The sequence below is a fragment of the Squalius cephalus genome, assembly GCF_949319135.1.
Source record: "Squalius cephalus genome assembly, chromosome: 3".
NCBI lineage: Eukaryota > Metazoa > Chordata > Actinopteri > Cypriniformes > Leuciscidae > Squalius > Squalius cephalus.
The window spans coordinates 19909223-19926419 of record NC_137124.1 but is presented as its reverse complement, the minus strand read 5'-3'; the positions used below and the strand labels follow the sequence as shown (position 1 = coordinate 19926419).

At 37.0% G+C, this 17197-nt stretch overlaps 1 protein-coding gene across 1 annotated transcript in view; it reads right to left on the bottom strand.

The window, feature by feature from the left end:
- Positions 1-17197, bottom strand: part of dok4 (docking protein 4) — a 42716-nt gene that overhangs the window by 2946 nt on the left and 22573 nt on the right. Inside the window, exons 2-8 of the mRNA XM_079865333.1 lie at positions 12524-12815; positions 4421-4528; positions 3836-3950; positions 3477-3596; positions 1767-1956; positions 1198-1336; positions 184-301 (exon numbers count right to left, since the gene is read on the bottom strand). Of these exons, the coding sequence (XP_079721459.1) occupies positions 184-301; positions 1198-1336; positions 1767-1956; positions 3477-3596; positions 3836-3950; positions 4421-4528; positions 12524-12589 (856 nt within the window). The 5' untranslated portion in view covers positions 12590-12815. The remainder of the gene's footprint in view (positions 1-183; positions 302-1197; positions 1337-1766; positions 1957-3476; positions 3597-3835; positions 3951-4420; positions 4529-12523; positions 12816-17197) is intronic.

Sequence of the window (17197 nt, the reverse complement as noted above, 5' to 3'; positions counted from 1 at the left end):
CACATGCATTTTCTGTAAAGCTGCTTTGAAAGGATATGTACTGTGAAAAGCGTTACACAAATACATTTTAATTGAATTTTTTTTCTCGAGACATGCTCTTTGCAAACAACAATCCTTCTGGCAGACTATTATGATGGCTGGTGAATCACATACATCACACTTATGCATGCGATTCAGTCTCACCGTTGGCAGAGTCCACCCCAGCCTGAGATCCGGTGATGTGGTGCCAGAAAGCACTTCGTGGTAAGATTGCTGTCGGTGTGCAGGGGTAGGACGTCCCCTCTGAACCCTTAGATAAAAGCTGGGGACAGATGTGAGAGGAGAGAAGAGAAAGAATTTTCAATTAGGTTGATTATAACACAAAATTATGGCATTAGTTCTGATGTTTTGAAAGTTCTATAACAGGAAGAAAATCAGATTATTTGCACTGCAATCTCTCCAGCCTTGTTTTAATAAGCACTGTGTGTGTGTGTGTGTGTGGGCATATAACTACAGTGGTGTCTGAAACCTCTAGTGATGATGCTTTTATTTAGCTAGCGTAACCAGTCATTACAAATTACTCTACCGTTCAAAGGTTTATTTTTTATTCAACAAAAATGTCAGTAAAGACACACATTGTCACAAGTAATTTCTATTTCAAATAAATTAGGTTCTTTTGAACTTTCTATTCATCAAAGAATCCAGAAAAAAGGGTATCAGCTTCCACAAAAATATTAAGCAGCACAATTGTTTACAACATTGATGATAATAATAATAAATGTTTCTTGAGCATCAGATCAGCATATTAGAATGATTTCTGAAGGATCACGTGACACTGAAGACTGGAGTAATGATGATTCAAATGAAAATTCAGCTTTGCCATCACAGTAATAAGTGACATTTTATTTTATTTTTATTTCTGTTTTTACTGTATTTTTGATCAAATAAATGAACGGTATAAATAAATATGAACAGCAGTGTATATCATTTATTTGAGACTGCTGTTTCAAAGAATGCTTTTTGTACAAAGACATTCTCAAGGTTAATGTCAAAAATAGTTTATAGTGACCTAGAAACAGTGCAGACACTTTTTTTTGGTTGAAATGTGTCTTGGTTTTAAAGTGTCAAAACTTTCTATTTTCCTTTTTAAATGAGATTTTCAAACGAAGATTTTTAATCTAGTCTGAGACTTTTGGACCCATTGTATGCTTTCATTACCTTGCTGTTTTTTTCCATTTCCATAAGGACCCTCTTATGCTGCTCAGCTATAGCTAGAGTGGAAGAATGAACCCTTTGGTAGATCTGCTCTCCTTCTCGTGTCTGGAAAGTGTACAGGCCCTCCCCGCTGTCACACATCCTGACACAAAATCAAACAAGATAGTAACACACAATCAAGCAATGCAAAAGTGATGTACTGCAAAGAACACTACACATGCTTTGTGTGTTACAGTAAAATAGCCACTGGGGGTCAGTGTTACACCAGACTCAACTTCTCTCTAAAACTCTCTCAAAGGGCATCCAGCTGGCGATGCGAATCTTCTTTTATTATTTGATCAAAGCAGTGAGAGAGATAAAGAACACCTAATCTGCCATTGAACTCCTTGTAATCCCCTCATTAAATCCTTTTAGGAGGTCCACAGTTCAATGGCTCCCTCCTCTGCTTCCATGTTTCTCCTACATATACATGACCACACCAAAGTGAAGTACACATTACAAATTTCACAAGTTCCTGTGAATGGTTCTTGTTATTGGCTTTAAATTTTGATGATATCTTAAACAGGTTTTACCTGCCAGCCTCGAAGGTGAAGCGTGTAGCATCCCGTCCGTAGCGCCGCAGAGAGCAAAGCGGCCAGGTTACTAGCTTGGTGCGAGGGTTGTGAATATCCCACAGGTAGATGTTTTCATGCGTGATCTGCATCATACACTCTCCGTAGATGTCAAGATTAGGGCAGGGTAACAGGAACACGTTGAAGCGCTCTGTAAGAAAAAACAATAAGAGACTGATAGTCAAGAAGGTTAATAGTTTGGTTCCTATGTTTTGTAATTCTTACTGAAAAAAATGACAACTAAAAAAGGCTATATTAAGAACCTGTTAACTGGTTATCTGTAAGTTACCTTACCATATATGGTAAAAGAAAACTGTAAATGGTTTAATATTGCATTATATTTTACTGTAAACTGTCAAATTTTTGTTTTTGCAGGTAAAAAAATTATGAATTACCGTACAATTCATGATGGAAAACAGTAGACATTCCCAGAAGTCCTTGACACCACGTATGAGTATAATCTAGTTTCTAGTTAATAATCAAGTTTCTTCTGATTTTTGTTATCAGAAATATACATTAGATTGACCAAAGATTGCACTTTAAATAAACCCAAAACAAATTAAATCTCATGTTGAACCACTACAGAGACATCAAAGCCAGCGGCAAATGTCAAAAGGACTTCCAGAGATCAGGCTGTTCTCATGAGTGCTGACTGCAGTGCCCAGTGCTCGCGCCCGGACCTCACAACTCCGAAAACCTCAAATTGGCGCCATCTTTATCAATAAACCACATATTTGAGGTTTAAACAACAACATTCTCACCTGAAAAACTCTTAAAACTACAATCCATGACTAAACAATAGTAGTATTTCAAAGAATTATTGTGGCTTTTTTTTCTCCGTCATTGCCGCTCGCTGAGAGAAACGCTGCCTGTCTAGACCGCAGTAATGACAAATGATGAACAGTCCCATAGCTGATACTGGTGATATATCAGCACTCCTGGAAGACTTCTAAGCCAATCAGATTCAAGGACCAGAACTAACTGTTGTATATTGAAATATATTGTTTCAAGTAGTAAAATACACAGGCATCAAAATGCCATCAATACCGTAATTTTAACAGGATACTTTTTGACAGTGTAGATTAAACTAAGTGCTACCATGTTGTCACTTAAGTAAACCACAAATCTGAGGCCATATTGGATTCCTGCTAGGTATAAACAATAGTACAAATATGACCCTGGATCACAAAACCAGTCATAAGTCGCACGGGTATATTTGTGGCAATAGTCAACAATACATTGTATGGGTCAAAATTATAGCTTTTTCTTTTATGCCAAAAATCATTAGGATATTAAGTAAAGATAATGTTCCATGAAGATATTTAGTAAATTTCCTACCGTAAATATATATAAAAAATATTATAAAATTATTTAAAAAAATTTATATTATAAAAATATAAAATATTTTTGCGAGTGAATGCAGCACAGTCACGAACATAAATGGACAACTTTAAAGGCGTTTTTCTCAATGTTTCGATTTTTTTGCACTCTCAGATTCCCAAATAGTTGTATCGCATCCAAATATTGTCTTATCCTAACAAACCATACATTAATGGAAAGCTTATTTATTCAACTTTCTGATGATGTATAAATCTCAATTGCAAAAAATTGACCCATGTGACTGGTTTTGTGGTCCAGGGTCACAAATGGCAACTGGTTTTAGTCTCTTACCTGTGTGTTCACACTGAACTCCAGCAGCAAGGAGGTCTGGTTCTCCAAGACTGATGTCATTAAGACGTGTCCCCAGGCACTCAATAGACAAGGTTTTAAACCACTCTTCAGCCTCCAGCTCTGGGAGAACAGAAAGATTCAATGATGTCAATGAATGAACATGTTCTTTAAATGAATATGTTCTATGAATAAAACATACACTCGGAGATGCAGTATGTCAATGTGCCTGAGAGCAGCACATCGTCAGACTGTATAGACTGCTAATACCATGTTAATGTAAAAAATGAGAGCTTCTTTAAGTGAAGCATCATCATCAGCTGCTGCAGCAGCACAACAAGCCTTAGTTGAAGATGATGTACCTGATTCACAGGTGAAGGTTCGAGAGGTGTCGTCTGTAAAGACGATGGCCACAGCTTGCCGCTTCGTGTCACGAGGCAATCTTGTGATGTTCTTCACATTACTAATCTCTGTCACCTGTGTGAACATAGAAAAGGCAACCGATGCAAACTCAGAAGTACTGACAGAGCCTAGTTATTCAGACAAACTTCATTCGCATCATTCGGAAAGGCACTTGCGGTCTCTTAATCATCTAATTTATCTTTCACGGTCTATAGCGGCTTGTGGGAGCAGCAGAGCGCAGTGAAGAAAGGCAAATGAGACCGATAAACATGCAGAAACCGGATGGCCGTGAGTCAGCAAAGTTAGAGCAATTCGTGAGAGTCTTTGCGTATTGATACTTTTATTCAAAAATGTATGTTTACACTCCGCCCGTCTCGTAATCTTGCCAGCCAGCCCTCGCAGTATGAATGCGCTCTACGTGGCTGTTAGTATAATTGGAGAACTAAAGTGACACTTGAATGTTTTCCTCGAATCTTTCATATGACCCGTGACATTTTCACAGCTTAGATTAGACCTTAACTGAACTGTTGCAGTGAGAGGTGTACCTTAGGACAGGCTCTGATGTAGGCTGACTTCTCATCAGGGTATTTTTCCAGTCTACGAGGTCCTTTACTGGACGACTTCTTAAACACCAGCCAGCAGCGCCGATAGATCTGAAACACGCATGCACATCACCACATGAGGTCCGAGAATAACACTCACGACATCATGTGCTAAAGGCAAGAAATTGGCCTTGGTGAGTAAATCAATGATTTCAGTGTTAAGGAACTTTTCAAATAAAAATGCAGCATGGTATAAAATATATACTGATATTTTGACTGATACTAATACGCCAATAATTTTTAATGCAGAGAATCAATAAATGACCAATGTTACAAATCTTCACTATTTTGTTTTGTAAGATTACAGGATTATTAAATAAGTGCTCTTAAAGATGAACTCTCAGAGTGTTCTAAATGCAATCTAAATGTAAAAATATTGTAAAATATCACTATTGACTGATACAGATACACTATTGTTCAAAAGTTCTGGGTCGGTAAGATTTTTTAATGTCTCTTATACTCACCAAGGTAGCATTTATTTGATCAAAACAATTAAAAAAAATAACATTGTGAAATATTTTATTTTAATCTATTATAGAATGTCATTTATTTCTGTGATGGCAAAGCTACATTTTCAGCATCATTTCTCCAGTCTTCAGTCACATGATCATTCAGAAATCATTCTAATATGCTGATTTGATGCTCAAGAATCATTTCTAATTATTTTAAACTGAAAACAGCTGTGCTGCTCAAACTTTGATAAATGTTTTTCAGGATTCTTTGATGAATAGAAAGTTCAAAAGCATAGCCATGACATAGAAATCTTTAGGAATTTACATTATAAATGTTTTACTTTTATACATTTTGCCACCTTGCAAATAAAAGTATTAAACCATCTCCAAAACAAACATTTGAGCACTGAAAATCACAATGGGATTTGTCATTTTTTGCGTCAGGTGGTTACACTGAGAAACTGGGTAATGTACAGTATGATGCTGCGTGTGGCACAGAGACCTGCGCTTCATTACAAATATACGGGTAAAAACAAAAGTAAAATACCGGCTTAGAAGAACATTTCATTCCAAAGCTAAAACAAGTTATTCTGCTAGACAAATGTGTTATTTGTACAATATGAAAGCTCCTAATTAAACCCACACCAGTTGTGATCTGTCTTTTTCTTTTGTAAACACTCTCTCTCCCTCGATCGACCTCCTGCCATAAAAGCTATTTTCTGTTTATACCTCTGATGTCCTTCAATGACAAATCCTACAGTTGCCACGGTAACCCCAGTCCATTTAGGCAAGTGCTCCAGCTATCCCAAGGCCAGTTCCGCTCTCTATCGTCATCACGTACACCCATCTTACTGCAATCTACTGGAAATTGTTCCTGAGCAATATTATTTATTTATCATCTATTCAACAAGCATTACAATCCTTTGTCAAAACAGCCTGATTGTACCGAATAGGCAAACAGCAGCTCAGCTTTATACACTTTCCTTTGTGTTTTAAGCGTCGGAAGATGACAAGAACGGCAAGAGAGAAACTATAACATTTTAATTGAATTGAGTTAACCAGGAACATTTTTATTCTTTACGGGGGAATTATTTATTGTTTTTGCCTCAGTAACCCTTAAGAGCGAATTAAAGTCAACGTGTTTAGACTCTGATCAAATTCCCTGGTGTTTAGACTGTTTTTAAATGAAGTTACATTCTGACTCACACAGTCATAAACATTGCATTAGTCATCAAGCTTGTATAATGAAAGGCCTGCATTGCCCCTCAAATACAACAGAGAGGCTTAACAACCGAGTCCACATGCTTTTAACCCTATTGTCCATTAATGAACATATCAATAGGTGATTTGGAGTCCAAATGAAAAAATCTTACCTTAGGAAGTTTCATGCATCTTACAGCGTGTCCAACTTCCTGCCGAGATGATTAATAGAAATCTGATCTGAGTCAATGAGCTTTTGTTTTTGTCATCTAAGCTGCTGACCTTAATGTTATTGCCACTCGAATGCTTGGACCCATCTTATGGAAAAATGGAGAAAGTTTGCTGCATGGTTTTCCATTCACAGCAGGTAAAAGATTGATCCCTTGTTTGCATCATATTGTCCCCTGAGGTTCCACTAATCCTCTGTAAACAGACTGAGCAACAGCATCAGCAGAGAGCGACCGAGTGTGTGTGTGTGTGTGTGTGTGTGAGACGTGCTCTCACTGCTGCTTTACTGTTTGTATATCTGTCCGCACAACAATTATACACAGACGTAGAGGCATAGCCTATACACACACACACCAAAACAAAAAGGTATCATGGTAACGTGTAAAAATGACTACAATTAACTTGGTATTATAGCCACCACTGTCAGCAAAAAGAAATTGAAATGAATGAAAGTAGACAGAAGTTTTTTATACTGTTTAAATGAGATCCTACACTACTGTTCAAAAGTTAGTATGAAATGTTTTTGAAGGAATTAATACTTTAATTTAAATATAGTTCAAAAGAAAAGCATTTTTTGAGAAGGAAATCTTTTGCAACATTATAAATGTCTTTACTGTCACTTCTGAGCAAAGAATCCTAAAAAACATTGTATCATGGTTTCCACAAAAGTATTAAGCAGCACCACTGTTTTCAACATAAGCCGCAATAAAAATCTGCATATTAGAATGATTTCTGAAGGATCATGTGACACTGAAGACTGGAGTAATGATGCTGAAAATTCAGCTTTGATCACAGGAATAAATTTTAAAATAGGCCTATATGAAAATAGAACATTTAAATTGTAATATTTCACAATATTACTGTTTTTACTGTATTTTTGATCAAATATATGGAGAGCTTAACAGACTTCTTTCAATAACATTAAAAACTTTTGAATGGCAGTGTATAGCAGCAGCTTGTATGACTCCACTTGTTTGCGTTTGCTGCACGCAATTGCAATTCCAATTCCAACCCTGCTTTGTTTTTTGATTGTTTTTTTAAAAATCCATTTTTCCAGGGCAAACATTAATGAAGTGGCCAAACTGTGTCTGAAATTTCAGATAATTGATATTAATGTATTGCTTTTAGCTGCTGTATGAAAGCAATGATCTCACTCGCAATTATACCACAGTACTGAATATTGGCAAGGCTACAACAACAGTGTGATTTTGAATATTATTTTGCTCAATTACTGTATGGCTTACAGCATAATTGAGCTTCTTATTTTTTGGAAGAAACCATGGTAACCAAGCTAATTTTGTTTCAGGGTCAGTCTTCTCCCACCGTGAATGTGTATTAACATGCACAGTTATCTTTATATTGTCTTGCTTTAACCCTTAAACCTCTACATGGAGAATAACTTGTCAAAGCAAATGTGTTAAAAACATGGGGGAATAATGCATGGAGGAATACACAAAACATCTCAAGTGCTTACTTCAGGTCAATATAAGAGAAGAGGCAGGAGAAATAGAATGAAGGACGCAATAACAGCGTATGGAGGCAGAGGGAGAGTTAACAATTTAAACTGAAACAGTGAAAGGCTTATTTATTGGAAGGAAGAAGCAGAGATAAAACAGAGGCAGAATGTGCCAACATTTCATAGGATAATAAGCCTATAATGACTAATGAGGCTGTTTGCCCTTGGTATGAATCCATTTATGCATTTTTGTCAGCTGTTCATCTCTCATCTTCTCTTCCTCTGATAAAACTCAGCTTGGCATCCTAGGATAGTCAAAGCAATAATGACACTATTTTAACAACAGTTGCTGCTACGCTTAAAGCTAAAATTAAACCACTTCCTCTCAGGCAAGACTAAATTTAAAATGGCTGTGTCCATTGAAACCTGTTGGGGATTTTCTGAAACTATCCTAAAATTCAGGTCCTGTCTGTCAGCGTCACAGTAGCTTCAGATCTGGGCTTTTTCCCTCAGAGGTGGATAGCAAAAAAAGAGGGCTAAGCGCGGTATTACAATGTATGTCCATTTGATTTTTGGTCTTTGTCACATGCATCGACCAACACCCTCCCCATCTAATGTCTGGGGTTGTTTCATAAATGTGATGCCTGGTGTTGGCCCGTTTACGATTGCAAATGCACTCAAAAGAGCTGGCAGTGGCTGAGGAGCAATTAGGGTAATTCCAGCATGGCAGTGAGGCCGGCGATCCTGGGCTGCCGATACCCGAGCAGAATGCTAAACAGAGCTCTGATTAGTCTGATTGGGGTTCTTGGTCCCTAAGTGGGCCGCAGAGATAGACAGTGAAAAAGGGAGGGAGAGATAGAGAGGTATGTAGTCTGGCTAATTAGCATCCCTAGAGGTGCGCAGGGAGTTTGGCGAGGGAGGTGAAGAAGAACGTAAAGAGGAAGGGAGGGGGAAGGGATATGGAGACAGTGGTCTGGAACGGTGTGATGAAAGGCTGATGAGACTCACCCAGCTGCTTTATGGCAACATGTAAAGCGACTATGGTGTACATTGCATTCAAGTTATACATTTCAAACAGTGACAATTTTTAAATTATTAAACGTATATGGACTTAATTTAGTAAATTATTTAGTTTTTATGCTGCCCAAGGCTGCATTCATTTAATAATAAATACAAAAAAAGAACAGTAATATTGTAAAATATATTATTACAATTTAAAATATAATATATTTTAGAATGTAATTTATTCCTGTTATCAAAGCTGAATTTTTTTGCATTATTACATCAGTCTTCAGTGTCACATGATCCTTCATAAATCATTCTAATATACGGATTTGGTGCTCAAGAAACAGTTCTTATTATTACCAATGTTAAAAACAGTAGTCTGCTTAATTTTTTTGTGTGTGTGGAAACTATACAAAACTATAAATATACAAAAATTTCAATTGTCTTTACAAAACTTATTTTCAGTCCTAATATCATCAATGATGGTTTTAAATTTCACCACACCATACCACCAAGACTGTAAATTACTTTTTTATTTATTGAAATACTGTATGACTTACAATGCATGCACTGTAAAAATTATATGATCAATAAGTTGACATGGTTTTACATTACATCCAAATAAGTTAAGCAATTTTAAACTTTTTTATAATTTATACAAGATTCAACTCATTTTTTAAACTCGGTTTAAAGGGATAGTTCACTTTGAAATTAAATTTTGGTATGTTTTAGCTTACCTCAAGGGCATCCAAGATGTAGGTGTCTTTTTTTCCGCAGTAGTTTAAATTTTGATATTTTTAGGTCAAACCGTTCTTGTCTGTCAGTCATTTAATGCAGGTCTGTGGTCATTGTCTCAAAGAACATGCACAGAGTCCAAATTAAAACAATTCCCCATTGTAAGTACACATTGATGGCCTAAGACACGAAACGAGCGGTTTGTGTGAGAAAACGAACAGTATTTATATTGTTTATACCTCTTGTAACACAGCCACGTCCAAGTGATCTGAGGGCGCGCGCGCATCCTGCTGTGTGACGTGTGCGCAGACTGGTGCATAGATATATACACTAGATGTCGCCTTAAAGACATTCGTTCCAATGAACTGCCGTAGACAAGGCGACATCTAGTGTATATATCTATACACCAGGATGCGCACGCACCCTCAGATCACTTGGATGTGGCTGTGTATAAGAGGTAAAAACTATATAAATACTGTTTGTTTTCTCACACAAACCGCTCGTTTCGTGTCTTAGGCCATCAATGTGTACTTACGATGGGGAATTGTTTAATTTGGACGATGGGGAATTGTTTTAATTTGGACTCTGTGCATGCTCTTTGAGACAGTGACCACAGACCTGCATTAAATGACTGACGGTTTGACCTAAAAATATCAAAATTGAAACTACTGCGGCAAAAAAGACACCTACATCTTGGATGCCCTTGAGGTAAGCTAAAACATACCAAAATTTAATTTCAAAGTGAACTATCCCTTTAATGTAATTTAAGTTGAAATGAATTAAACATCCAAGTAGATTGTACTTAAAAATTTAAGGCAGCAACTTTTTTTTACAGTGTGTGCATGTGTTCACTAATGCATGTGTTTACAGAATCCAGAAGCATCAGCCAGGTCTTGCAGAAAGTTACAACCAAATATGAATAAGAAAACAATCGCTAAACAATCCTCTTCTTTAACAAACACGGTAATGACTAAATAAACCTGGGTGGTCAAAGCCTTACAAAATATTTACCACCCGCATTCAATACAACTTTCAGATGGACAATATGATGAAAATGCTGTAATGTGGGAGATTTTTGCCAATGAAAATGGATTAGAACACAATCTTTCCTCCAATCTGTGGAGGCTAGTTCCTCTACAGCCAGAAAAAAGTGTGTGTGAGTGTGTGTGTGTGAGAGAGAGAGAGAGAGAGAGAGAGAGAGAGAGAGAGAGAGAGAGAGAGAGAGAGAGAGGGGGCTTTGTCACAGCTCAGACACAAATGCAAATGCCGCCACACACTCACTGCTGCTGCCAAATCAGAGCAGAGGCAGCAGCATGGATGTAAATAGTATTAGCTGCGCATAAGCGGGGATTTACGATATTGTGCTTGCATTACGTGCACTAGCATAATATTAAATAGACGAAGGAAATTGACTTACAATTAGGGAAGCCGTTTGTTAAACAATGATGGAGGAACGGTGCCCGTTTTGAGTTTGCACAGCACAGGAAAGCAAAAAGGAGAGACAAAGAAAAGCATAGGCGCAGATACAAGATGTTTCTGTGCAAAAGGAACAAGAAGAAAGAGAAATAAAAGAGAGAATGTAGGGAGAGGAGAAATAAAGGGTACCAAAAAAAAAAAAGAGAGAAGGAAATGGTAAAATATAAACTCCTCTCTTAGATTATTTAGCACTGCGTTCCCCAGGGGGACCATGTGTCACAACCCCACTGCTGCCACGATAACCACAATCCTGCTGACTATATAATTCAGCCATCGACCTGTGCATGAGCTCGAGAGGCACTCAGAAAGTCACTAGACATAGTAATGCTGGAACTTCTTAGACATTCTGAAACATCAATGCGGTTCATCCAGATTGATTTCAGCAGTGAAATAGTTTAAAAACATATGCTTGTAATCATAAAAGCATATGCAGAGCAGGAAAACTCGTAATGGAAAGTGATTGTAATGCAAATAAAGCAAGAGACAAACACAATGAAATACTAATGAAAAATGACAAGTAAAATGACAAAAAGAAAATGAAGAAAGAATGAGATTTTTCCAGAGGCAAAAAAAAAAAAAAAAAAAAACCTTATGTAAGTGTAACTAACTGGGACAGCAGAGGAGATGCTCTCAGACCCTGTGAGGCTGAAGCTCCTGTCAGCGGAAGATTGTAAAGCAGTAATGAGGTCTCCGGGCCAGAGATGAAGTTAAGTTAGTAGTATGAATGTAGTCCCCCTACGTCCTGCAGCATTATTGGTTCACAAAGCCTATTCCAAGGGAATCATTTGCTCAATCTCTTCAAAAACATACAATTACCCAGTAAAATAATTTTGTGCAAGACGTCTAGTCTGATCTGGATGAAACGATAAATAATACTTGGACATTTTGATGCCACATACAGCAACGCTTTCATTACCTTGCCTATCACACACCATTAAAGCAAATGCTGACCAACACACAAACTGATATATGATGTTTGGCTCCAGCATAATTATTAACGGAAATTAAAACAAACACAAGAAAATATATTTTTTAAAAATCAATCTAAAAAAATATATATATATTACATTTTTGTACATGGCATAATAATACGCTATAATAAGATAATAATAAGCTAATTCACTAAATGTTACAGGATAGACAAGACTGTGCTGAGAAATTTTATACCATAGAAATTTGAACGCTACACTAAAAAAAAAAAAGATTGTTGTGAATAAAACAAAAATATTATTGGAGTACATTTTACAACAAAATATTATATCAGTCTTTCAACTTCAAAATGTCATGTTTAATTCAACGTATTACTTTGTATTATTGTATTACATCGTATTACTTTCTTTGTATTCATTGAAATTGTTTCAAAGAAAATCCTACACCAAACTGATTATTAAAACTAAAACAAGAAAACTTCAAATTTTACCTGAAAAGACAAGTTAAAAAAAATAATAATAATCAAGATCATGTGTGCACTAAAAGCTATTAATTACTACTCACCCCCAGTTTCCTGCTCCGCATGCGGACATAGCCCTGCTTGACAATGTCATTGAAGTTGGAGGCCATCTCTGAGGAAACTGGGAAATTCTAGAATAAATAGAGGCTAGCATTCAGCCCTTCTTTTTCCCCCTTCAGCCAGTCCAACCAACTCCTTCCTTCCTTCTTTCCTTCCTTCCTTCACTTCTTCGCTTGTCTTCCAGTCTTCCTTGATCTCGTCTACTCAGCAGCTTGTGGAACTTCACATCCAAGAGATCATATAGGTCTTCTGTGTCCCCTCACTCCAGCATGATCACTAAGAGATGGAAAAAAAGGCACATATTTTATTCATTTACGAGAATACTGAATGTTTGTGTCAACATGCAAAAGATCATTCACTTGTCAGACACCTTCATTTGGGTCAAATCTGCCCTCCTTTCCATATACTTTTTGACTGGAAATCTTTACTGGAAAATTTCACCGCTGAACTTGAGAAAGTGAGAGTTAAATAAACATTAAAATTGTATATGACATGTTTTCACCCAATGGCTGCTTCAAATGCCATACTGGCCTAAATTAAAATGCACTCTGACTGCAAACATTATTTCCGCACTAAATAGCTCAAGCTTCATTTTGAGGAGGATGACAAAGATTAAACATATCAAAGTAGCAGACTAGAAACTGGTTAGACAATCCCTAAAGGGATATTTCACCCAAACATAAAAAAATGTCTCTGTGTTTTGTTTGCATTAAATTAAATTACAGTTGTGGTCAGAATTATTGGCACCCCAGGTAAATATGATCAAAGATGGCCGTAAAATAAATCCGCATTATTTATCATTTTGATCTTTCCTTCAAGAAATTCACAAAAATGTAACCTTTCATTGTGAAAGAATTGAAAGTGAAAAAAAAAAAAAAAAAAAAAAAAATCACATTATGAAATAAATGTTTTTCTCCAGAACACGTTGTCCACAATTATTGGCACCCCTAGAATTCTTTGAGTAAAATTTCTCTGAAGTATATTCCCATTATTTTTATTTTTTACTTTTTTTTTTTAGAACACCAGGGTGACTATAGCAACAAGAAATTGTCTAGCTATGACTTCTTGTTTCACAGAAGTATAAATATGAGGAAACCCAAAGGCCAAATTCCCTTAATCATCCATCACAATGAGTAAAACCAAAGAATATAGTTCTGATGAGCAGCAAAAGATTGTTGAGCTTCACACAATAGAAAGTGGCTGTTAGAAAATAGCTAAAGCATTGAAGATTCGCATTTCCACCATCAGGGCAATAATTAAGAAGTTCCAATCAACTAAAGATGTCACAAATCTGCCTGGAAGAGGACGTGTGTCTATATTGTCTTAATGCATGGTGAGGCGGATAGTTTGAGTAGCCAAAGACTCTCCAAGGATCACAGATGGAGAATTGCAGAAATTAGTTGAGTCTTGAGGTCAGAAAGCATAACAAAATAAATAAAAACAAAATTAAACAAACCCGACATCAGCACATGATGTTTGGGAGGATTTCGAGAAAAATGCTCCTCGCTCCTCCAGAAACAAACTCCAGCATATTCAGTTGTCAGACACGACTGGAACTTCAAAAGGGAACGGATTCTGTGGTCAGATGAAACTAAAAAAGAGCTTTTTGGCAGCAAACACACTAGATGTGTTTGGTGCAAACAGGGATAACAAGTACAAGTGGATCTTTAATGTTGTGGGCCTATTTTTTCTTGTTCAGATACATGGTATCATGGATTCTAGCAAATACCAATAGATAAAAAAATTTAAACCTGACTGCTTCTGCTAGAAATCTTATAATGGGCCATGGCTGGATCTTCATTCGGGACAACGTTCCAAAATAAACATCAAAATCAACAAAAATGTGCCACTGAGCAAGCTTCTCCCATGACCATCCTAGTCCCCTGACCTGAACCCTATAGAAAATGATTGGGCTGAACTGGGAATCTGAAGGATCTGGAGAGATTTTGTATGGAGGAATGGTCTCTGATCTCTTCTCAGGTGTTCTCCAAACTCATCAGGCATTATAAGGTTGCAAAAAGTATATTTAATAAAAGGGTGCCAATAATTATGGCCAACGTGTTTTGGAGAAAAGCATTTATTTCATAATGTGACTTACCCCTACTTTTTAATTCTTTTACTTCAATGAAAGGTTAAATTTTTGTGAATTCTTTGAATGAAAGATCAAAAGGATAAACATTGCAGATTTATTTTTACAGCCATCTTTGATCATATTTAGCAGGGGTGTCAATAATTCTGACCACAACTGTAAGTGGGATGCCATGTTGTTTAGACACTATTGACTTTCAAGCAAACAGCTGAAAGATTTTTCAAAATATCATCTTTGTGTTCGCCAGAAGAAACAAAGTCATACAGGTTTGGAATAACACAATAATGACAGGATTTTCATTTATGGGTGAACTGTCCCTTTAGAATATCAAACTGAGTTATCTTACCCACATATCAAATCTTGAAAGGCTTTACAAACCCTCAATTAAAAAAACTAAACAAAGAAGAATCACTGACTTATAAGTAATAGAGGAATAGTGTGCTTAACACACAGTTTGAGATTAAAAGTTTCTAAGCATTCATAATAATCCTCTAAGCTGTAGCCCTCAGGCCAAAGAACTGGGACATGTTTGTAAGTGCAAAACTAAAAGCATCAGCAGCATGCTCTCGAGCAACAGCCTAACGTGGCACACTTCCCCAGCAGAGAGTCGGAGCCGGCGCTTAAAATTCTTGACTGCAGTGGAACACAGACATTAAACTTTAACAAGGAGCTCATTAGACAGGACAGAGCCAGGCTAATCGTCGTCGGCGCTGTTGGTTTTAAAAAGTGGCTCGCTCAGGGAAGGAGGGGCCATTTGCTCCAGTAGAAGATCAGTGAATCATAATGGCATTATTATATGCTCTCATGACCTAGCTTCAAAAGCCCTTGTCAGTCGAGTGAATGGAGAAATAAAGATAAAAGGGAGAACAAGAACAGTTGAAGAAGGATATGAACGATAAAAAAAAAAAAGGTTTTGAGAGGACCTCAATGGAACAGCATAATGAAGGCTCAAAACAAATCACAACCGCTTGAAAAATCAAGACTCAAGTGTCAGGTGAGCCTCTTCGTATAAATAGTCAAATTCCTTAGATAGAAGGAGAGTTTAAGAACATGATGCTGTTGTTTTAATGTAAATCTGTATAAGCATCAGTCACCTTTATTTCCCCAGAATACATATGATAGGCCACTATGCTTAAATTTGAATTTACATTTTTGATGGCAGTCAGTCTTAGCACAGTGACAATGTCTGGATTTAGTGTATTATGATTACCACTGTTCAGCAGGAAGAAACAAATCAGAGCTATAAATTCTTTGGGGCAGTCAGACTTCGATTCTCAAAACCAGCAGGAAAAAGTAGGTGGGGGAATGAATGAACAGCGCTCTCTTCCATCCTCAATGTAGTGTGTTCACTACTCACTGCTGCTAATGTGCGTGCACAAACATGGATGGGTTAAATGCAGAGCATGGGTTACCTTCACATCACGTCACGTAAAGTAACATTTTAACATAAGAGCTGCTAAGAGCCTTCTGCTGTATGACGAATGGGTATGTTCAACCAAGAGCAATATGCTGAATTGTTAAGTATAAGGTCATGTGCAGTAAATAGGCATGCAAAGGTTTTCAGTCTACCACAGCAAAAAGAACGAAAAACAAAACAAACAAAGATATTGGCCAAGGAAATAAACATCCAGTCGTCCGTGAGGAGCTGCCGCTTTACTTTCGTATTGTTGTTTGTTTTGTCATTGATCTCTCAAAAACATTAAAAATCATACTGACACCAAACTTTTGAATGGTAGTGTATACACATATACACACACAGCCATATAATTCAAATAATATTTAAAAATCAATATATTTTAACAATATATACACATAATATATAAGACGCACACACACTCATAGCCAGTGAGTAGGCAGCATTATTGTGTTTAGGGTGTTAATTCCAAGTAATCTCTTGGATGAACTTGATGTTCAATCTTTGCCAATCACTTCTATCTTGAGATTACCAAGCTAGAAATTAGCCGAGAAGCCCTGTCATTGCCTGAGCTGAAGCCTCACTTCTCTTCTATGTTTGTCACACAGAGAAACAGTGGTGACTAGGAATCCAGGTGTGAGCAAGATTTAGAGGCAGCTAATGAACACAGACACCAGACTATCCCACCCAGCCCCCTGCAGCACTAGCGACAAACAGCTTGTTAAGACGCAGGTGACACTCAACGTGGGAGGAGGAATGGAAGAAGAACATCTGTTTTCACTGTTAAGTGCAGGTATTGACAGGGAGCTGAGAGCATGCAGCAGACAGACACGTCTCTGTTGAACGCCTGGCTAATGATAGCCTGCAATGCCTTGTCGCCAAGTCTTCGTAATCCCTGAGAATTGGCCAGGTACACCATATTGTTATGGATTTAAGTCCAATTTGGTTGCTTTGTTTCACAAACACATCCTATTTTTGAGGAAGTGATGATAAATTGTGCTGTTTCAATGTTACCAAAAATGCACCTTCGATGATGAGGGTGACAATTGTACGATGACTATGCAAACAATTATACAATCTCCTTTTATTATTACAAAAATAATAAGTACATTAAAGCACCACTGAAATTTGTGAACCACTCATCAATGCATGGGC